Source organism: Monodelphis domestica, chromosome 5 (assembly GCF_027887165.1).
Source record: "Monodelphis domestica isolate mMonDom1 chromosome 5, mMonDom1.pri, whole genome shotgun sequence".
Taxonomy (NCBI): Eukaryota; Metazoa; Chordata; class Mammalia; order Didelphimorphia; family Didelphidae; genus Monodelphis; species Monodelphis domestica.
In genome coordinates this window covers 125,194,180-125,217,635 of record NC_077231.1, presented here as the reverse complement: position 1 = coordinate 125,217,635, position 23,456 = coordinate 125,194,180, and the positions used below count along the sequence as shown (strand labels likewise).

The 23,456-nt window shown below is 43.0% G+C and overlaps 1 protein-coding gene across 1 annotated transcript in view; it reads right to left on the bottom strand.

The window, feature by feature from the left end:
• FOXJ2 (forkhead box J2) overlaps positions 1-18,986 on the bottom strand; it is a 31,902-nt gene extending 12,916 nt beyond the window's left edge. Inside the window, exons 1-2 of the mRNA XM_001364264.4 lie at positions 17,937-18,986; positions 8,784-9,130 (exon numbers count right to left, since the gene is read on the bottom strand). Of these exons, the coding sequence (XP_001364301.2) occupies positions 8,784-9,116 (333 nt within the window). The 5' untranslated portion in view covers positions 9,117-9,130; positions 17,937-18,986. The remainder of the gene's footprint in view (positions 1-8,783; positions 9,131-17,936) is intronic.
• Between the last annotated feature and the right edge of the window lie 4,470 nt (positions 18,987-23,456).

Genomic DNA, 23,456 nt, shown 5'->3' with positions numbered 1-23,456 from the left:
AAAGTTCCATATCTAATTTTTGGCTTATATTTTCAAGACACAATTTGTGACTAGAAAGTAAAGAACAGCTCCCAGATGAGATGGTTGCCCTAACTAGGGGTAAAGCCCAGTAGTTTCCATCTATTATCAGAAGTATGCTGGTAAATGTTTAAAACAAGCTATCTATCTCCCTAATGAATATAGATGCAAAAATCTTAAATAGGATACTAGCAAAAAGACTCCAGCAAGTGATCAGAAGGGTCATTCACTATGATCAGGTAGGATTCATACCAGGGATGCAGGGCTTGTTCAATATTAGGAAAGCCATCCACTTAATTGACCACATCAACAAGCAAACCAACAAAAATCACATGATTATTTCAATAGATGCAGAAAAAGCCTTTGATAAAATACAACACCCATTCCTATTAAAAACACTAGAAAGCATAGGAATAGAAGGGCCGTTCCTAAAAATAATAAACAGTATATATCTAAAACCGTCAACTAATATCATCTGCAATGGGGATAAACTAGATTCATTCCCAATAAGATCATGAGTGAAACAAGGATGCCCATTATCACCTCTATTATTTGACATTGTACTAGAAACACTAGCAGTAGCAATTAGAGAAGAAAAAGAAATTGAAGACATTAAAATAGGCAAGGAGGAGACCAAGTTATCACTCTTTGCAGATGATATGATGGTCTACTTAAAGAATCCTAGAGATTCAACCAAAAAGCTAATTGAAATAATCAACAACTTTAGCAAAGTTGCAGGATACAAAATAAACCCACATAAGTCATCAGCATTTCTATTTATCTCCAACACATCTCAGCAGCAAGAATTAGAAAGAGAAATTCCATTTAAAGTCACCCGAGACAATATAAAATACTTAGGAATCTATCTACCGAGACAAACACAGGAACTATATGAACACAACTACAAAACACTCTCCACACAATTAAAACTAGATCTAAACAATTGGAAAAACATTGATTGCTCATGGGTGGGATGAGCTAACATAATAAAAATGACCATCCTACCCAAACTTATCTATCTATTTAGTGCCATACCCATTGAACTACCAAAAAACTATTTTACTGAATTAGAGAAAACCATAACAAAGTTCATTTGGAAGAATAAAGGACCAAGGATATCCAGGGAAATAATGAAAAAAAAATACAAAGGAAGGTGGCTTTGCAGTCCCAGATCTCAAACTATATTACAAAGCAGCGGTCATCAAAACAATTTGGTACTGGCTAAGCGAGACAGAAAGGAGGATCAGTGGAATTGACTTGGGGTAAATAACCTCAGCAAGACAGAGTATGACAAACCCAAAGACACCAGCTTTTGGGACAAAATCCACTATTTCATAAAAACTGCTGGGAAAATTTGAGGACAGTGTGGGAAAGATTAGGTTTAATCAACACCTCACACCCTACACCAAGATAAACTCAGAATGGGTGAATGACTTGAACATAAAGAAGGAAACTATAAGAAAATGAGGCAAACACAGAATAGTATGCATGTCAGACCTTTGGGATGGGAAATATTTTATAATCAAGCAAGACTTAGAAAGAGTCACAAAATATAAAATAAATAATTTGGACTACATCAAATTAAAAGGCTTTTGTACAAACAATACCAATGTAACCAAAATCAGAAGGAAAGCAACAAATTGGGAAACAATCTTCATAAAAACCTCAGACAAAGGTTTAATTACTCAAATTTACAAAGAGCTAAATCAATTGTACAAAAAATCAAGCCATTCTCCAATTGATAAATGGGCAAGGGACATGAATAGGCAGTTTTCAGGTAAAGAAATCAAAACTATTAATAAGCACATGAGAAAGTGTTCTCATTCTCTTATAATCAGAGAGATGCAAATTAAAACAACTCTGAGGTATCACCTCACACCAAGCAGATTGGCTAACATGACAGCAAAGGAAAGTAATGAATGCTGGAGGGGATGTGGCAAAGTGGGGACATTAATTCATTGCTGGTGAAGTTGTGAATTGATCCAACCATTCTGGAGGGCAATTTGGAACTATGCCCAAAGGGCGATAAAAGACTGCCTGCCCTATGATCCAGCCATAGTACTGCTGGGTTTGTACCCCAAAGAGATAATAAGGAAAAAGACTTGTACAAGAATATTCATAGCTGCGCTCTTTGTGGTGGCCAAAAATTGGAAAACGAGGGGATGCCCTTCAATTGGGGAATGGCTGAACAAATTGTGGTATATGTTGGTGATGGAATACTATTGTGCTAAAAGGAATAATAAAGTGGAGGAATTCCATGGAGACTGGAACAACCTCCAGGAAGTGATGCAGAATGAAAGGAGCAGAACCAGGAAAACATTGTACACAGAGACAGATACACTGTGGTACAATCCAACGTAATGGACTTCTCCATTAGTGTCAATGCAATGTCCCTGAACAATCTGCAGGGATCTAGGAGAAAAAACACTATCCACAAGCAGAGGACAAACTGAGGGAGTAAAAACAGAGGAAAACCAACTGCTAGACTACAGGGGTTGAGGGGATATATCTGAGGAGAGACTCTAAATGAACACTCTGGTGCAAACACGGACAACATGGAAATGGGTTCGAATCAAGAACACTTGTGATACCCAGTGGAATCGCGTGTAGGCTATGGGATGGGGGGGGGGGGGGGGGGAAGGGTGAGAAAATGATATTTGTCTCCAATGAATAATGCTCGGAAATGACCAAATAAAATATTGTTTAAAAAAAAAACAAGTTATCTGAAAATGCATGACACACTTTTAAGTTTAATCTGCATTAACATTTCATGTGAACTGGAACAACCTCCAGGAACTGATGCAGAGCAAAAGGAGCAGAACCAGGAGAACATTGTACTCAGAGACTGATACACTGTGGTACAATCGAATGTAATGGACTTCTCCATTGGTGGAAATGCAGTAATCCTGAACAACTCAGAGGGATTTATGAAAAATAACACTGTCAAAAGAACATTTAGAGGAAAAACTGTGGGAGTAGAAACACAGAAGAAAAATAACTGCTTGATCACATGGGTCAAGGGGGATGTGATTGGGGATGTAGACTCTAAATGAACATCCTAATGCAAACACCAACAACATGGAAATAGGTTCTGATCAAGGACGCATGTAAAATCCAGTGGGGAATTATGAGTCGGCTACTGGAAGGGGTGGGGGGGAAGGTGAGGGAAAGAACATGAATCTTGTAACCATGGAAAAATATTCTAAATTAATTAATTAATTAAATTTTCCTTTAAAAAGTTTAAAAAACCATTTCCTCCACAAAGTCAAACCCTGATTCACAGTATTTGTCAATTTCCAAGATCTAAATACTCACATTAAAATTTCAACAAAAATTGGTTTCAACACACCTCTGCATACTGCATAGCAAAACCCTAAAGTTCACACCAGACAAAATAATGATCAAGGAATCCAAAGAACAAAAGGCAATAAAAATCAAGTAGAAACTATTGGTAATAGGAGATGGGGCCACTAATAAGGCAAGTTTCAGAGCTATGAACAGAGATGGGCGAGTCCTATAGGTAGCTGGCAAAATTCTGAAAGAAGAGCTCTCCCAACAAAGTCCCAAGTACTTTTTTGTAAGTAAGTAAGAAAGGAACTTTGAGAGCAAAAAAATCAGAGCTGTTATAGCACTCAGAACAAAATACCCTAATATTATATCCTGAGAAGCAAGAGAAACCCTAAAGATGTGAACCTCAAAGATCCAGAGGAGTCTAATCACAAAAGGCAGAAATCAGTGCAGAAACTTAGGGCAAAACCAAGCAGGTCCAACTACATCCTAGCCAAAAAAAAGCAATGGAGCTAGGGAAGATTCTCCATGGCATCAAACCCAACTTATGAACTAAAGCTGGAAAAATAAGTAAATCAAGAAAATATTAATCAACATAAAAAATTATTGTAAATCTGGAGATCACCAAAAGAAGAAATAAAGAACTTTGTAACAACTGCAATCAGTAATTCAAAAGGGAAAAAATGAACTCTTCACAAATGTTATATGACTACCTAGAAGAAATTTAGTAAGAGGTTAAAAAAAAAAGATTGAAATAGAAACTGTAGAAGAAAGAATTGGAAAAATAGTTTAGAAAAGAAAGTAAACTTAACCCAACTAATGGATTGCTTGAAAACCAGAAAAGACAAAACAGAAATCAGAGGCTTGGTGATTAGAGAGCCAATCCTAGAAATGGGAGTTCCTATGTTCAAATCTGACCTCAGACACTTCTTAGCTGCATGACTGTAAGCAAATGACTTAATCCCAATTGCTTAACCCTTACTACTCTTCTGCTTTGGAACTAATACTTAGTATCAATTCTAAGTCAGAAGGTAAATTTATTTACAAAAAAAAAGAAAGAAATCAATGGCTTGGAAAATGCTATTTAATTCCTGAGAGATGATAGACTAAATATGCAGAATGAGACACATTTTTGACATGACCAAAGTAAGAATTTGCTCTATTTAACCATGAGCATTTGTTACAAGGGTCTTGTTTTCTTATTTTTTTGTTCAATGAAAAAAATTTTAATTAAAAAAATCAGGGGGCAGCTGGGTGGCTCAGTGGATTGAAAGCCAGGACTAGAGATGGGAGGTCCTAGATTCAAATATGGCCTCAGATACTTCCTAGCTGTGTGACCCTGGGCAAGTCACATAACCTCCATTGCCTAGCCCTTACTACTCTTCTGCCTTAGAACCAATACTCAGTATTGATTCCAAGACGGAAGGTAAAGGTTTAAAAAAAATCAGTAATCCCATGATCAAAGAAATAGTCAAATAAAATCAAAAATCCAAAAAAAATAGAAAATATAACACATTTGGTATCAAAAAATTTGACATCAGGGACAGCTGGGTGGGCTCAGTGTATTGAAAACCAGGCCTAGAGATGGGAGGTCCTAGGTTCAAATCTGGCCTCAGACACTTCCTAGCTGTGTCACCCTGGAAAAGTCACTTAATCCCCATTGCCTAGCCCTTACTACTCTTCTGCCTTAGAACCAATACTCAGTATTGATTCCAAGACGGAAGGTAAAGGTTTAAAAAAAATTTTGACATCAACAACAGGTCAAGGAAAGATAATTTAAGGATCAATGGATTCCTTGAAATCCCAGTCATTATAGTTTAGGAAATTATAAGTGAAAACTGCTTAGGTCTATAAGAACCAAATGGCAAAGTGAAAACAAAAAGAATCCACAGATAAGTCCCAGGAATATCAAAGACTAAATTCAGAGCTCCTACACTAAAGAAAAAATATGAAAACTATCCAGAAAAAAACAGTGCAATATAAGGAACCAGAGTCAAGATTCACATAAGAGCTGGCAGCTTCTACTATAAACATGAAGTGATACTGGAATATGATATTCCAAAAGGAAGAGATAGGTTTTCAAACAAGAGTAGTTGACCTTGCAAAGCAGAGTATAATCCTATAGGGGAAAAAATGTATCTTTAATGAAATAAAGGATTTTCAAGCATTCCTGAAAAAAAAAAAGACCAGAGTTAAGTAGGAACTATGAAATGTACAAGAATCCAGAGAATTTTAAAAGGTAAATTTATTACAACAATTAAAAGGCACTATATGATGGAATGGTGCAAACATTCATAAGGGATGAAGAAATGTGTCCCTTTAGAACTTTAATGTCTTCAGAAGATATTGATGAAGTTAAATAAGAAAGACAGAGATCCTAGAAGTAGACTGGCTCTTTTCTGAATGTTTAAAATGGGGGTCACAAAGGAAAGAGAAGAGGAATACTATAGTGAAACCCCTTCCTCCCAGGATCGTGAACTTTCTGCTCATCAGAGCCAGCCCTAGGAGCATGACCTGGAATATAGGGTTACAAGTCCGGGTCAGAGAGACTTTGATTGGTTCCTGAGATGTGATAGACCAGCTCACAGGGAAAGGAAGTGGCATGGAAAAAGAGGACTATAAAAATGAGACCATAGAGGAGGCTGGGTCTTTTTTTCCTCTGGAGGTTGGTGGCTGAGGCAGAAGATACTCTCGTGGGAATTTTTTTTTAATTATTCCTTCACCTCTTTATTTCTTTCTTAAGACTACACTTATATTAAAATTTAATTATTAAAAACTCCTATCATTCTTATGATAGAAGGGTTAATTATTTTATAAACAGCTGCCACACCCATTTTTATTAATATTATATTTCCAGAACAATTTCTAAATATTACATTTAGCATATTACATTTGGTATGATATTAATTTTTCAATATTACAGTGGAGAAAGGAGGAAGAATAAGGTGGAACTTGCCATTTCTCATAATTGAGAAGAAGAATATACAAATATGCAAGAAGGGGCAGGGGAGGGCTGGACATCAGCTGACCCTCATTTTATCTAAAAGAAACAAAAGAGGATTGAATAAAAAATCAAATAAAAAAGATTGAACACACATAAATATATGAAACACAAGAGGGGACAAAAATCAGAATTAGGAGGCCAAGAGACCAAAGTTTAAAAAAAGAAGCTAATACTAATGAGTTAATAGCTATAAACAAAACAATTTTTTTCTGATCCTAAAGTGAAAAATAAAGGGGCAAAAAAATAGAACATAAGGGGGTACCTAATATTGCATCTTAGATAATCAGGTGATGGATGAACAAATCATGATTAATGAATGCAAGGGAATATTACTGACCAATAAGAAATGACACTAGAAACAATTTCAGATAATTCTAGATAGTATGAACTGATACAGGCTGAAGTAAGTAGAACCAGGAGAACAATTTATTTAAGAATAGTAAAATTATAAAGAAAAACAACTTTGGAAGACACAAAAACTATGATCCTTGCAATGGCTGAGCATGTCTTCAAAGAACTCGAATGAGAGACAGAGAAATGAAGGTTCAAAAAGAAACATTTTGAACATGGCTACTATATGGATTCATTTTGCTTAATTTTTATTTTTGGTTATAAGAATTTTTTTTCTTTTCTAGGGCCACTGAAACAATTTTTTCTCTGCAAAAAGAAAATAGAAAGAAGCCCAGAAGGGAGCTCAGAGAATAGGGATAGTTTCACACATAACCATATGTAGAATTTATCTTCTGAATTTATCTATCTGAATTAATTCTTTAAAGTAATAAGTATGAAATGGAGATCAGTGGTTTCATAGAGAATCCTATTTTAGTATTCTGCTATGAGTTTGAAAATGCTCTTTTGTTTGGTGTTTAGGTTCCAAACAAATAAATACTATATTCTCCTTCCTTCACTAAAATGAAAGTTTCTTGAGGGTCAAAATTGTTTTTCATTCTTTCTTTGTATCTATAGTACCTTACACTTAATAAGCACTTGATAAAAGCCCTTTTGAGATTAAAAAGTGAAGAAGCTAAATACCTCTATCCAATTCCCTTTCAATAACTGACAAATGAGCTATTTTTCCAAGAGATTGGTGAGGACCCGGAGTCTTCTCCTTGCCAGAAGAGGCGGGCCATGCTTTCTCTCCTCCAACAACTTACCCACTGTAGCTTGCTTGAAAGACAAGCTAATATAGTTGCGGGGAGTGTGGTCACTGTCAGTTTTCTCTGACTGACAAATTTCTCAATATATGCTTATCAATTGGCAAAGACAATAAAAGACTAGAAAGAATCAAAGTTGACAAGATTATAGAAAGACAGGCACAATAATGTACTGTTGGCAAAGCTGTAAAGTGAGTTAAACATTTTGAAAAGCAATTTGGAATTATACTAAAAATGGACAAAAATATCCATAACTTCTGACTCAAAGATCTTGAAGTGGTCTATAATAAAAAGACTTCATACTCCAAAATATTTATAATGGCCTTTTTTGTAGTAGAAAAAAATTGGAAATGAACTAGATGTCTTGACTTGAGAAAAAAGTGATGGTGCAGGAATATAGTGGAATATTATGTTTAATAAGAAACAATCAATATAATGAATACAGAGAAGCAACTGATCTGAACTAATACAAAGTGACATAAATAGGACCCAACATAACACAAGAAACTTATTACTGTGCTATAAATGGAAAGATCTGTAACAATAAATCAAAGCTGAATCCTGTGAGATTGAACGACCAAGCTTGGCCCGAAGAACAAATAAGAGAAGGCGCTGCTGCTTCTCTGAAGAAGTGGGGAACTCCAGGGGTCGGGGCATGGCCACGACAAGCTGCAAGTGTTGGCTGGTGTCACTAAACGTCTTTCCTTTTTTTTTAAATGCTTAGTTAAAAGGGTGGGTTCAGGAAGGATGCTGGGACATAATGGGACGTATATGGGATATAACAACAGAAGAGATCAGTAAAAATGTATTCTTAACAAGGTAAGGATGGCTGTGTGAAATGCAGACACAGGAAGTCGATGGTACCAGTGTCCTGAGGCACAATAAGACAAAAAAGTGGTCTATGTGGGGAGAGGAAGTTGGGAAAGCAGGGACCGCCTGGGAACTCTGTCTAGGGTTCTGGCATTGGAGGAATTTGCCTGGTGTATCTTGTAGCAGGAACAAAAAACAAAGAGGGGCTTAGTGGGTTGACAAGATATGTTTACCAACTGGCAAAGATAATAAAGACCTAGACCTGGGTTCAAATCTGGTCTTGGACACTTCCTAGCTGCATGACCCTGGGCAAGTCCCTTAACCCCCAATGTTTGGTCCTTACCATTCTTCTGCCTTGGAACCACTACTAAGTATTGATTCTAAGAGAGAAAGTAAGAGTTTTAAAAAAAAAAAGGTAAAGAAAGGAAAGCAAGGCCAAGGAGAAGAGAAAAAGATCTTTGTTAAAAGTCCCTCTGTGGCTGTACTGGAGCAGGATGGGCCGGCCTTACCTTCCAGCCGATGCCAGCATTCTTGTAGTAGGGGAAGTTGTCGCAGATCCAGCGGTAAATCTCACTGAGGGTCATCTTCTTGGCCGGGGAGGAGTTGATGGCATAGGTGATGAGCGTGGCATAGCTGTATCGAGGCTTGCCGTCCTGGTGGACGGCCGCCTCATCCTTGCTCAGGGTGGCGTTGGGATCTGTGGGGGAGCCGGGCGGGCACTTGCGGCTCCCCCCGGGAGGCCCCCCTTGGGAGGATCCCCCCAGCTTCTCGATGGTGGCCCGAAGCGTCAGCTGGGGAAGCCAGTCTATGGAGGTGAGGCTGCTCTCCAGGTCAGAAGCCATGGTGCTGCCAGGTTCTGCAGAAGGGATGAGATGAGGAGAGAATGGAATGAATGAGTAACGGGCACGTGGCACAACCATCTAGTGACTGGCACATCGCAGGCCTTAAGTGATGGCTGGCTCCTGGGGTACACATTCTAATCCCAACCCCTTAAAGGATTTTCATGCTGATAGCTATCATTTTCCTTGGTTCAAATCTGGCCTCAGACACTTCTTAGCTGGGTGACCCTGAAAGAGTCTTTCCTAGTCTTTGTCCCTCTTCTGTCTTAGAATTAATACAAAGACAGAAGGTAAGGGTTTAAAAAACAAAACAACTGCCCAGTCTCTAACTGTCTCCATTTCTGGGTTCACACCAGTGATTCTTAAACTTCTTGGTCTCAGGATCCCTTTATTCTCTTAAAAATTGTAGTTCTTAATATGGAAATAGGTTTTGAACAAGGATACATGTACAACCCAGTGGAATTACTCTTCAGCTCTGGGAGGCAGGAGGGATGTTGTAACCATGGAAAAATATTCCAAATAAATAAATAAAATTCCAAAAAATAAAATAAAATTATAGTTGTTCATCCTTTGTTTTCAAAGAGGACAGATAACATCATAGGGTTCATGAATTGGATTGAAGCAAGGCAGAGTTACACAAAGTCATCAGCCTCACTCTCTCTTCCAGTCATCCAAATCCAGAAGCAAGACAAAAGCCAGGACAACTGGTGATGGCCTGGAATGCAGCAGATGACTTTGGCATCTTCTGACCAAGCTCTTAGGGCCAGAGGCCTCAGTTTCAGCCACCTTCAGAGCCATTGGAACTGACTGTTCTCATCCACCCATTCTAAGAGAAGTCTTCACATGTTTGGGGAGACATCTTCCACACTTGTCAATAGGTTTGAGGACTGTTGGTTACATTCAACCTGATTTAGCTCATCTACCAAGCAGTTTCATCAGAATAGCACAGGCTACAAGAAGTGAGAATTGATACTCTTAAAAATTACTGAGGGACCCAAAAAGCTTATGTTTAGGTGGTTTACATCTATTGATTTTTACCATGTTAGTAATTAAAACTCATTAATTTTTTAAAAATATTTGTAAATTCATTCAAAAATAATAAAGTCAAGATGTTAAAGTAAATAATCTTTTAGTGGAAAATAACTGCATTTTATAAAACAAAACAAAAATTAGTGAGGGGTACCTAGGTAGCATAGTGGATAGAGTGTCAGGACTGGAGTTAGGAGGTCTTGGGTTCAAATCTAACCTCAGATACTTCCTAGTTGCATGATCCTGAGTAAGTCACCTAACTTCAATTGCCTAGTTCTTGCCACTTTTCTGTCTTAGAACTTAAACTAAGGCAGAAGGTAAAGGTTTGGTTTTTGATTTGTTTGCTTGGTTTTTTTTTTTTAATCAGTAAGAATGGCATAGTTTTACTTTTTTTTTTTTTGCAAACCTCTTAAACTTTGGCTAAACAGAAGACAAGCTGGATTCTCCCATCTTCTGCATTCAGTCTGTTTCAGTTGAAATGTATTGGGAAAATCTGGTCTCATGAGGTACATTGTTGGAAAAAAGGGAATATTAGTGTGCAAATAATATCTTGGCTTTTTATAAAAATAGTTTCGATCTCACAAATCCCCTGTAAGGGTCTTAGGGACCCTTTGAGAACGGCCAACAAGAACGGAGAGCTAACTAGGCCCCCAGAATCATCTGGTTTAAATATCAAGCAGAAAGGTTCAAACAGGTATCCCTTGTTTTACAAATGGGCACACAGAGTCCTGGAGAGCTGGGTGGTTGGACCAAAGGTAAACAGGGTAAATTTCAGTGAGGACTCAGATCAAGTACTGTTAAACTAAGCCGGACCGCTTAGAGCCGCAGGAGCAGTGCCTGGGTCTGGATCTACCTCTACAGAACAGACTAAGAATCTTTGGGCGGCGGGGCAGGGATCCGCCTCCCCAGTCCTGCCCATGTGCCCACTGCGCCGAACTGGGTACGGCACACGGACATGAGCGAGCATACCCACAAATAAAAGATACTGGGCACACGCACACTGGACTCTACACCACGCTCTAGGGAAGCTACAGCTACCAGAAATCGCCAACTGCGCCCCCTGCAAACACGCCCACACACGCGCACATGCGCAAACGGGGGAAAAGCCCTGGGAGGCACCTCCCACCGCCCCGGCGTGATGGCTCCACAGAGCCAGGGAGACACCCAGCTGCGTGAGCACCGGTAACAATCAGACAGGCTGACTAAAAATAGCCACTCCGGGGTGATGAGCCCAACTCCTTTTCTCCTCCCTCCGTCTTTTCTCTCCCAGCTAGGCACGCACCCTGCCTGAGCCCCATGCAGCCTCCTATCTCATCCAGGCCGCCCATGCCGGGGTTTGCAAACCCTCCCGCCGCCCACACAGCCCGGGCCCTCTCGAGGGCAGGGAGGCGGCTCCTGGAGGGTGAAGCCTCAGTGATGGAAAATGAAGAAAGATGGGTGACACCTGTAGAGCTAAAAGAGGATTCTAGAAATCCCCGCGGCGCACTCCCCTCGCGGGGAGGAGAGCATCCGTCCCCCTCGGGATGAGCCGCCTAACAGGTTTCTGCCCGCTCCCCCTTGCTGAGAGTCCTGCCTGGTCACTCCTCAGGAAGAGCCTGAGCTGGAATGTCTCCAGGGTCATTCTGGGCTGGGCCATTCATGAATGTGATCTCTCCTCATGAGCCAGCTACTCCCGTGCCCAGGGCTGTTAACAGCTCCACGCCGCCCTTCACCCCTGACTGCCTCCTTGAAAACGGCAATCCGTCCCCTCCAGTAGATGCCCCGTTCCCCCCCCACCCCCCGGGCGCAGGAATCCCCACTACTTCTTGCCCTTTTCCACCAAGGGAGTCTCCCACCTGAGCGTTGTGTGCATGTACACACACGCACCCAGGGCTGACAGTCAGTCACACGAAAACACACCCAGGCGGCCATGTAAAGTGAAAGCCTGGCTCCCCAGAGCTGAAGGAAACACCTTAGTGCCTCGGGGGTCTGAGCAGCCGGGACACAACTGCTACCCAAGAGCCAACAGACCGGGAAAATTTGCCGCGTTTATAAATAGCACGAGACAGTTCTCCTCCAGTCTCTGATCCCGGCCCCGTCTACCCCATGGAAAAGCACAGCCCCAAGTCTTTTCGGGCACCCAGAGGTCTTCCAGCACCTCACTAAACCAGAAAGCTGCCACGTCCAGGAGGGAGCAGGGCAGCTGTGACAGCCATCACAGGCTGAGCCAAAGCCAGGCCTCTCCAGCCAGCCCCAGCCAAACAGCAGGCTGGGGGGGGGGGGGGGGGGGGAAGGGTGGCAGGAAGGAGACGGGAGAACTCCATTCTCAAGAGGTCAGGACTCCCGGCTTCTCCCGACTAGGACAGCCCAAGATTTGCTGATGTATTTCTGGTCTCTGTGAAGGAGCTCAAGGAAAGGCTCCATGAAAAGCCTAGAGAATTCCATTAAAAACTGTCCTTGCACTTATGAGAAAGAATGCTATCTACAGTCAGATGAAGAACTGTGGGAATAGAAACACAGAAGAAAAACAACTTCGATCACAAAGGTCGATGGGGATATAGATTCTAAATGATCACCCTAGTGCAAATATTCATGGTATAGAAATGGGTCTTGATCAATGACATATGTAAAACCCTGAGGAATTGGGGGTCGGGGGAGGGCAGGGAAAGAACATGAATCTTTTAACCATGGAAAAATATTCTAAATTAATTAAATAAAATTTTCAAAATAACAAACAAAAAACTGTCCTAGCCAGGAGCAGGAGGGGGAACTCCCCAGGGGGTGCTTTTTCTTCAGGCTGCTCTCAGAGAGGGTGAGCATGAATTCCCCTGGGGGAAGGGGTCCCCAGCCACCCCTTGTGTTCCCCACATTAACACCCACCTACAGATCTCAGGTTCTCCATTCCCATTCTCCTTTAATCCATCCTATCTTCCCCACACCCTCCTGCTTTCCATAAAAGTGACTCAGTAGCAAAAACACGACAGGCAAGACACCTCAATTCTATTCACAACGTTGCTGTCACCTCCCTAAATATACCTTGTCACTCCTCCCAATCCAAAACTCTAAAGAGGGCCAGGCGATTATCCCTACCAGAAATTCATCCCATTTCCCAATGATGTAAGTCATTAAGCCTTCCTGAGGTCATGTCTATCATGGGCTTCATGCTCCCCAAATAATGGCGACAGCCTAATCATCAGGGTTATGATTAGAAGTTAGAAATGCAAAAGGCTACCATTTCATCATCCCCATCCCCAATATTACTAGCCCAGTCATTGGAGGGGGGATTCGTGTTACTGTGCTGAACCTAAGCAGGGCCACAAACTCTTCCCTTTGGGCCGTGAAACCAAGAAGTAATATTTATCAGGAGCAGGAAAAAGGCTATCAAGCGATGGCCTCGCTCCCTACCTCTGACAGAGAAGTCATGGACACAAGATGTAAAATGACCTGGAGATTTGTTGGGTGGGACCACCAGAAGAATAGGTTTTGCTTGATTATGTTATCTGTTACAAGGGTGTTTGTTTTTCTTTTTTTTCCCAATAAGGGAAAGGTGCAAAGAGTTTTGTTCATTAAAAAAATTAACTTTTTAAAAGGACAAGTTTCCCTCCATGAACAGGATTTCTGAGGTCAATAAGAGAAGGAAGTAGTAAAAAAAGAGATTTCTTCCTTTCATAAATACTAGAGAGCTTGCTAAATATCCCTAATATTTTTACTACTAAGGTTTTTCTGGCTGAAACTATGATTTCAATGGTGTAGGGAGCTCTGAATTAAGCTGTAGATCATCTGTTGGGCAAATTGCAGTCTTATGGTTTTGCCTGAGGTGTTGACTGGTTAAATGACACTACCTCAGGCAATGGGGGTTAAGTGACTCACCCAGGGTCACACAGCTAGGAAGGGTCTGAGGTCAAATTTGAACACAGAATCTCCCATTTCTAGGCCTGGCTCTCCATCCACTGAGTCACCCAACTGCCCCCCTGAATCAGCATCTTCTTATAAATGACAATCTTGGGTGAAGTGACTTGCCAGGGTCATAGCCTGTACATGTCACAGGAGGCTTCCTGAGTGATAATCATTTTTTTTAAATAACCCTTACCTTCCATCTTAGAATCAATACTGTGTATTGGTTCTAAGGCAGAAGAGTGGTAAGGGTTAGGCAATGGGATTTAGGGGACTTGCCCAGGATCACCCAGCTAGGAAGTGTCTGAGGCCAGATTTGAACCTTCTGCCTCTGGGCCTGGCTCTCCATCCAGCTGCCTCCATAATTAGCTCTTTTGTCCACTACCCCAACACTAACTAGCTTTCTAATAAAATGGCCATCCCTAATCACATTTTTGTATCTCTTTAAGCTTTTTAAGTTTATTGTGAGTCAATAATCATGATTTTACAGAAGAAATAAATTCAGAAGCCCCAGCACTTGCCCAACATCTCACTGCTCTGAAATGTCAAGAGTAGGGATTCAAACTCAGGCCACAACTCTAAATTCAAAGCTCTTTACAACACAATTAGGCTGCCTCTCACATATATACTTAGATAGGCAAATAGATGTCAGAGACCGCTGGCAGGGCCTTGGATAGAGCACTAGGTCTGGAGTCTGGAAGACTGGAGTACAAATCTGGCCTCAGACACTTTACTAGTTTTACAACCCTTACAGAAGGGGGGGGGGGGGAGAAAAAGGAAGGAAGGAAGGAAGGAAGGAAGGAAGGAAGGAAGGAAGGAAGGAAGGAAGGAAGGAAGGAAGGAAGGAAGGAAGGAAGGAAGGAAGGAAGGAAGGAAGGAAGGAAGGAAGGAAGGAAGGAAGGAAGGAAGGAAGGAAGGAAGGAAGGAAGGAAGGAAGGAAGGAAGGAAGGAAGGAAGGAAGGAAGGAAGGAAGGAAGGAAGGAAGGAAGGAAATAGGGACAGGACAAAATATAAAAACCTAAAACTTGCTGGGTTCCTCTTGGATGCCAAGTCATTAGGGTTCATCCTAGTTTTCCTTCAGAGATAGAATCACTCTAACTCTGATCTGGTCCAAGAGATTACCTAAGAAAGTGCATCCACAATGACCCTGAGAATTGTAGGAACTCATGAACTTGAGCTTAGAGATGGGTTCAAGACCCAGAATTTCTATTTACTACCTGCGTGGCCATAGGCAACCTACCTAACCACTCTCCGTGTCAAGTTTCTTCCTCTGTAAAAGGAGAGGGCTGCATTATATCAATCTCTAAATCCACAACCATTCACCAGTCATCATTCCACCTGGTCCCATTTAGGGTCAGACAGAAAGGTAGCATTTTAGGTAGGGCTGTGATCCAGCTCCCCCATGCAGTTGAAGCAGTGGAATAATTCTTATTCCTGACCAGATATCTCTATCACAATGCTCAGGTGTTCTGGGAGAAAAGAGAAGCTGGCAGAGCAAAGTTGGATCCTGCCAGGATGAAAAGCTCTTGGGAATACCTCTGGGTGACCTCCAAACCCAGAGAGTCTTCTCCTATCACTCCCAAAGCTCCAGGGGGTTTGAGTCCCACTTGAGCTACTCTGATGTTTATGATTATTGCTCTGCAATCATTCAGGAGGATGCCAGACAACAAAGGGCATTCCCCATCCCCACTCTACTGTGTGTGTCTATATGTCACCAGGACTCAAAAAAGGTCCATCCCATGTATAGATCTGCTAGAAACATGATTCTTGGTACCTTTGTATTTGCAGCATTGGGTTGTCACACCCAGAATATACCTCTACACATATATATACTCCAAACATACACATGGAGACATACATTTGAATTATCATGCTAACATGCATCCTACAATAATATTAGCCTTCTCAGTAGTTTCATATTCAAATCTGCTCCACAATATTCCAGTCCCCTTTGGGGAAGATCATCCTGCTTCTTGGCCAACGATCATCAGATATGAGTCCATCTCTCACACCAGATACAGACTATAGAATGCTATTCAGAGGTATCTGACCCCTGAGTGAAGAAGCAATTTCAGGAGCTTAGAGAGCCCAATCCTAGATCGTCTAGATGTAGAAAAGCAGGAGGAAAAAGTAAGAACCCAGAGTTACTTTTCCACACCCAGCTATGCTCTGGGATGGATGGGAGTGGATAGAGGGCAAAGGCTAGAATACTTCAGAAAAAGATAAGGTGCCTGACAGGGTTGGAGTCACCCAGCTAACTGAGCCAGAGGACAAAAGGGAAAAAAGGGGGGTGAGGTTTACAGATCTCCAGAAGGGATAGTTTTGCTTGAGACAGTCTAAGGGTCAACAAGAGAGAGTCCCTGCTCTTCTGGAGCAATGTCTTCTCTACCACAACTGGGACTTCACCGATAATACTCTAAGAAGGGCTTGTAGACAAGTGGGGGAGCACTGACCCCAGGTTAAGAACCAGAAAGAAGCTGTTTGAGGTTTCTGTAAAATGAACCTTAATCAAAGACATTTCTTAGAGGTCATGATCTCCTTGATGGAAAGATTCTTCAGAGAGGACTTGGTGCTAATTCTATAGCTCCCTTTCCAGTGAAAGTTTCCCACTTGCTCTCACCTGAAGCACAGTCATAGTGAGACTGAAGCCCTGAGGCACAGTGGGGTAGGTCCTTCTTTAGGGAGGGACCTCAGCTCAGGAGCTTGGGCTCTCCTGAAGCCTTTGCAGTCTACTGAATCCCAGTTCTCCCATCTTTTCTTTTGGGCTTAATGGAGATCCAGGCCCCCTATCAGCTTTTGAGTCTTTAGGCAAGTCACATAACTTCTCTTGTCCTGATTCCTCATCTGCAAAATCAGGAGATTAGACTAGATGACCTCTAAGATCCCAACAATAGTTTCTATGAGCTATGAGAAGGCTTGGACCCCATTCTGTGATGGAGATGCAGAAGAGAAAGGCTTTCTATGACACTGCCCCCAGCCTCACAGCCATAGAGAGATACCCAGATATGACTCTGATGGGACTCCTGGACAATGATGAATCTTAACTGGCAGCATAGAATGGTGCAAAGATAGCTAGATTTGGAGTGGCAGGCTTTGGGTTAAAATCTCAACGCTGCTATTTAATACCTGTGAGATTCCAGGCAAATCCCTTCACTGGCTGGACCTCTGTTAACTCATTTGTAAAATGAAGGGGTTTTATAAGAGGATCTCGGATGTCTCTTCTAGTTCTATAGGCTATGATGATCATCCTATGATTATGTTACAAAAAATAAAATCTCCAGACACACAAGGGGCTGGGGTGGGATGGGGGGTGTGTGTGTTAAAAAATGCATGTGACAAGCCTTCAAATCTTGGGACCCCCTACTCTGAAAGATTTATGATTTAGACATTAGACACACAAACACAGAGATCTAGGATCTAACCAAGTGTGCCCATCCTGGGCCTGTCAGGCCCAAGGCAGGCACTTAAGAAATGCTTGGTGAATGAAAGCCAAATCCAGAGTCGTACTGGCCTGAGAGCAAGGCGGGCTGAGGGTATAGATAGTCTGTAGGAAGCACTTTTCTAATTGCCCCTCTCTCCCCACTCCCTTGCTTCTCAGCATGCTCAGCAAGATCTATTTGGGGATGAGGAAAGAATTCCACCTCTCCTCTCCCCAAACTCTAGGGAACCCATTTCCCAGAGCCCTGGCAATAGGAGCCATACTCCAACAGCTTCAAAAGCTCCACCTCCCAGGATCCATTTGTCATCTCTAGATCTATTCTCCAAGTACGCATTCCTTGGACCCTGTTACAACTCCTTGGTCCAAAAAGATCTCCTTCCTAGCTGTCAAAAGCAAATGCTGGCCCTCCACCTTCTTAATTCACTTAGTACATCAAGGAGTCAGAGGAGGAAAGGGAAACACTGACCACAGACATTACTCACCTGCCTCAGAGGTTCTCCAGGCAAAGGAAGGGAACCACCTGGCACTGGTGTTTGGGGCTGAGGGGATATCTCTCTTTAGGGGTAGGCCAAGGACCCCATCCTCAGTAGCGCTCCGTGAGCTTTGCCGAGTTCCCCAAGCTGGAGTGGGAAGGTGAGTCCCTCCAGAAGAGGAAGGAGCAGGAGGAGAAGGAGGTCCTACCTGCGGGAGGTGGCAGAGCCCCCACGCCTTGTCAGTTGTCCTGGGGAGAAGGGGAGGAGCCTCACCCAACTTGGGGTTGTCTCCTCCCCTTTGGGAGAGTCCCCCTCCCCTCAAAACTGGCTCCTTCAGGGGTGAGGGACTTCTTCTGCCAGCTGGAGAACTAAGGGGAGAGGCACTGCCCCGTTCCACTTTCTAGGTTCTAGGAGGAAGCCCGGAGAGTTGGGGTGGGGAGGTTGTTTCCCTTTCCTGAGTCTGGGAAGAATCTGGATTTCGCACTGCCCCGGCGTGTCCTCTCAGGCTCGGAATCCAGCACTCTTCTCGGCTCTCGCCAAAGGAGGGCGGGCACGAGGGGGGGAGGACGCAGGACGCCTTTCTCCTTTCCCCCTTTGCCCCGAAAGTCTGGAACTAAGAAGTGAGTGTGTCTACGCAGGAGGCTAGGAAAGAGGGTGCCTCTGCTTCCTGGGGTGGGACGCGCTCCCCCGGGGCACGGCCCGGGCTCTAGGGGTCTCCCGTCCAGCGGAGGCAGGCCGGGCGCCCCGGGCGCGGCGTCTCGCCGCTCTTGGCGTTCTTCTGGGGTTGCCCGGCTGGCCGGGCAGGGAGGCCGCGGCTCCGGGCTCGGACTAAAGCTCGGTGCGGGGGAGCAGCGGCGGTAGCCTGGCCGCCTCGTCCCCCGGGGCCCGCAGGGCTACCCACGCCGCCACCCCGAGCGCCACGCTATTCGGACTCCGCGGGAGCGGGGGAACTGGCGAGCATACGCGCGGTCCCCGGGCTCGGCTCGGGCTCCGGCTGCGCTCCGCTGCAGGCCCCGGCTCCTCCCCGGCCTCCGCGCGGTTCCTCGCCCCCCTCCCCTCTTGTCCCCGCCCCCCGGCCCAGCCCGGCAGTCACGGCCGCCGTCTCCCCGCGCGGGTTAAGGAGGCTCAGGGAGCTGCGGAGTCTCCCACCTCTCCCTGACCCGAGCGGCTGTCCAAGGCTCGCTCCTTCCTGCTAGGTAATCGCGACCTCCGCTCCCCCATCCTGAAGGGATGAGCAACCCCGGAATCATTCAGGATTCTCCCTCTACTTTGTGTAGGCGGCGCAGAGTCTAGGTGTCAGAAGCCTGGGGGTCCTTGTAGCCCGTGACCTTGGGCAAAGGTCTCTTTGGTCTCTCTGGTCCTTGTTTGTAGAACGAGAGGCTTTCCTCCCTCCCCCCCCACCCCCCCAGCAGATGACTGTGAGGCTCAACTGAATTAAGAAGATAGATAGATAGATGGATAGATGGATGGATAGATAGATAGATAGATAGATAGATAGATAGATAGATAGATAGATAGATAGATAGATAGATAGATAGAAATGCGTGTATATGCAGATATATGTAATATATGTGTGCGTGTATAAATATATACACACATGCCAAAGTCTTTTATGAACTTGTTAAAGTCAAATTAACAAGCTTTTATTAAGTGCCTGCTATGTGACAAGCATTGCTGTAAGCCCTGGGGATACAAAGAATGGCAAAAAAAAAAAGTCCCAGACCTCTAAGAGCTCACAGTCCAATAGAAGACAGCATGCAAATAACGGTGTACAAACAACCTACGACCTATATACAGGATAAATGAAGTGCAATCCTAAAGATAAGCCACTCACATTAGGAAAAGCCTTGCAGAAGATGGGATTCTTAACACTATAGAAAAGCAATTATCCTACAGCTAATTTGGCAATCCCTTTAACAACATCTCCCTCTATTTCCAGACCTTTTATAGGACAACCTCATCCTTACCGCTTCTGCTCCCTCTTCAGGCCCCCTTTCCCCTTAGTACATATTAATGCCACTGTACAATCTTTTTTTTCTTTTCTGGGCTATTCTATCCGTACTCCCCCTTGCTCCCTGACCCCCCTTCCCCACCTGGGAAAAAAATAACAAAGCCCTTGTAACAAATATGTACAGTCAAGCAAAGCAAATTCCCACTTTGGTTCTGTCCAAAAATGTCTCTTATTCTGCATCTAGGATCCATCACTTCTCTCTCAGGAGGTGGATTGCATGCTTCATCAGTAGTAGTCCTGTGGTATCATGCTTGGTCATTAAACTAATCAGAATTATCAAGTTTTTCAAAGCTGTTTTTCTTTATAATGTTATTGTATGAATTGTTCTCCTTTACTCTGCATCAGCTTCTACAGGTCTGCACAAACTTACACTCTGCTTCTACCTACTCCTCTAATCTGTTACTCTTTTCCCTTCCCCTAAAATGCTCCTCCCCAATTCTGTTTCACAAATACCGTGAGGATAATAAAACACTGGCCATAAGTTATATAAACCAGTTACATATACATATATGTATAAACCAATTATATCTATATATAAATCAATTACACATATGTATATGTGTAGAGCTTGAGCAGTTATTTGTATGCGGTGTCTCTCCTTCAACTGTAAGCTAGAGGATAGGGACTGTCTTTTACTCTATCCCCAGCGCTTAGCACAGTGCTTGACACAAAGCAGGCATTTAATAAATGTTATTTGACTGACTGAAAAGACAGATAAATCATATGGCAAGGTTATTCAATTAATCTCTAATAAAATCCATTTCTCTCCTATTCTCCTTCTCCCTAAAAATACTATATTGTACTTTCTCCACATATCTCTATGAGACTAAAGTTTGGGGACAAAGACTGATCTGAAAATGATGCAGGAGAATAATGGAGGGTATTTGGGGCTGCAGAACTGGAAGATTACTTCAATCGGAACTAGGCAAGGCACAAAGTTGGAAACGCAGCTACTGAAGAAGAAAAAGTGGCATTCGCCTCGCTTTGAAGTCCAGATATTCACAACTATCCTGCTCCACCTTAAGATGGTTCAGTCACTCCCCAGCAACCAGCTCCGCCCTACCCCCACCTCCACCCTCCACCCCTGCTGCTTGGACTCAGGAACCTGTGTATGGGAGGAGAGCCGAGAGACGTGCAGAAAGGGGAGCTTGACACCAGAACTTGGGCTGGGGGTTCAAAAATGATACTAGGCTAGGTGGCCCCGACAAGGGGAAGGGGGATATATACCACTCAAAGATTGGCCTCTTTCTTGGAAGCGGGAAATTATAGGTGGGTGAGTAAGGGGGACTGGGAAGCCCACCTTGGCCTAGGGTGGAGAAAGCGTAAGAGGGGGGAAAAGCTGTGGCCCTCGAAGTAAATTCCACGCTGGATCAATAGGCTTTAATTGGGAGTTCAACCAATTGAAATCTTGCTCAAACCTCTTCCAAAAGAGAGGTCAAGCTTTCATTCCCCACCCCTACTGCTCTTTGCCTCACTCTAATTAGCTAGAGTCTGAGTAGGTTTGGCCCAAACCTGCTTCTCAATTGGCTAATACAACAGTCTGTCATGAGGTCGGCAACAAACGGGTGAAGGGTGGCTGCCTGGGCAGGAAATGGTGAAATTTTAGCCCCGCCCCTTGGCATACTGATTGGTTGGGGTTGAGGATGACGTAAGAAAAAGCATAAACAAAGCACAGTAGAGAGAAAGCTCTCATTGGTAGCCCAGTTCTCGCCGGGTTAGGTTTAGGTTTAGGAGGCGGGACCAAGAGAACCCGATTATTTATTTTAGAGAAGGACGGTAGAGAAAGAGAACCCGGAAATAGGAAGAGAGGGGACTGAGAGGAGGGGAAAAGTATATTTAATTAGTGGATCCCACCAAGGTCCCCTCACACAACTTCATTGATTTGTGTGGGTCTTGTTAATCCATTAAAAGTCAACATGCTTCCTGGTGACCCAGGATATATAAGCAGTATTTCCTTATGCTTCTCATCTGTCACACATACATACACACCTGTTACACATGACCTCACGCGGCTTCCGAAGGAGAAAAAGAAGGGAGGGAAGGAAAAAACCATCTCTCTCCCTAGAGAAGTCAGAAGACTGAGGTATAGAGAAACTGGGGGACTGCTCCCTGGGTCACACAAAATATCATCTTGCCTGCTTCAGGTTTCCAGGTGGTTTTTCCATCACTGTTAAATGTAGCAGATAGAGTGGTAAGAAGTGTAAGACTCTATGGCTTACAAGATTCATCCACATGGTCGGCCAGTCCTGTGACATCCTGTTTGGGGTAACGAAAAATGAAGAGTAACAAAAGAAGAGATGGACACTATATGAAAAGAGAGAAATAGTGTCAATTTTATTTGCTTCACACAGAACTTTTATAGGCAAAGACTACTTAGACAAAACCCACAGGAATTTATGATTCTTCATTCCAGAAACCCTAACCTTGGTCCAGGGATAGGCAGGTGTTCAAAGGTTAACCTACATTCTTCGTTTATTACAAATACAAACAAGGGGAAGAGGGGCAGACAAGGGTATAGGCGCCCACCTAATCGCAATTTGCCCTTCATAAATGTTATCCCGCAGCCTTCATGTTTACTGTTCCATCCTTGGTCCCAGGATGGGTGAAGGTCAATCCTCATCTTTGTCTGAAGCAAAGATAAGTAAGTCCACAACTTTATCTTAAGCAAATACAAATAAAGAAAAGAAGAGGTATTCCTCGACTACAAAGAAGGTGAAGAGCTAGGATAGCAGAGTCTCCACAAAGTAATTTGGCTAGATGTGCTTTCAAATCTAAACCTTTCCACCTGTGGAAAAAGTACCATTTCCCTCATCATTGCTTTCCTTTAAGTCCTTTTTCCCCTTACACATTACTTAACATACTTGTCTCACATTTTTCCAATGTACTTTTCCTATAAGGACCTTTCCAACTCTTAAGTATGTCATTCTATTTTAAAATTATGGTCAATTTTTTGTATCTCATATCACTCTACTAAATAATAAACCACATGATTTTTGAGCTGGACCTATGTCTTATCCAAACTTGCATCTCTCCCAGCACCTTGCGCTTTGTATTTAGTCCTGACTGAATCTTTGGCAATTTCTTGGTGGAGAAGTGGGAAGGGTTACAACTTTTGAATAGGACTTCTCTATAAGTTAGTACTGATTTTCAGGAGTTACTATGGTTATAAAAAACCATCACCCTGCAACTAACAATGATAAACCTCTCCAAATCGATTTAAACTGGTCCCCAATGTTGTACTTATAATTGATGCCTATTTCCTTTGTATAAATATTGAGAAGGATTTTCTCTCATCTGTCTCCAAAAGGAGCTAGGAAACATGATTGGGGGTGGTGAACAGTTTTACTCTTTGTCCACCGTAACAAGAAAGTACAAAAAGTAACTTGTAGTAGGAAGAGTTGAGTTGAAACAATATGAACCTTCACATGGTTGTTGAGAGATCATACAAGCCACCAACTGTGGAAGCTGTTGCTTCTTGGACATTTATGAAGATTATAAGTTGGTCTTTTGGGTCAGGC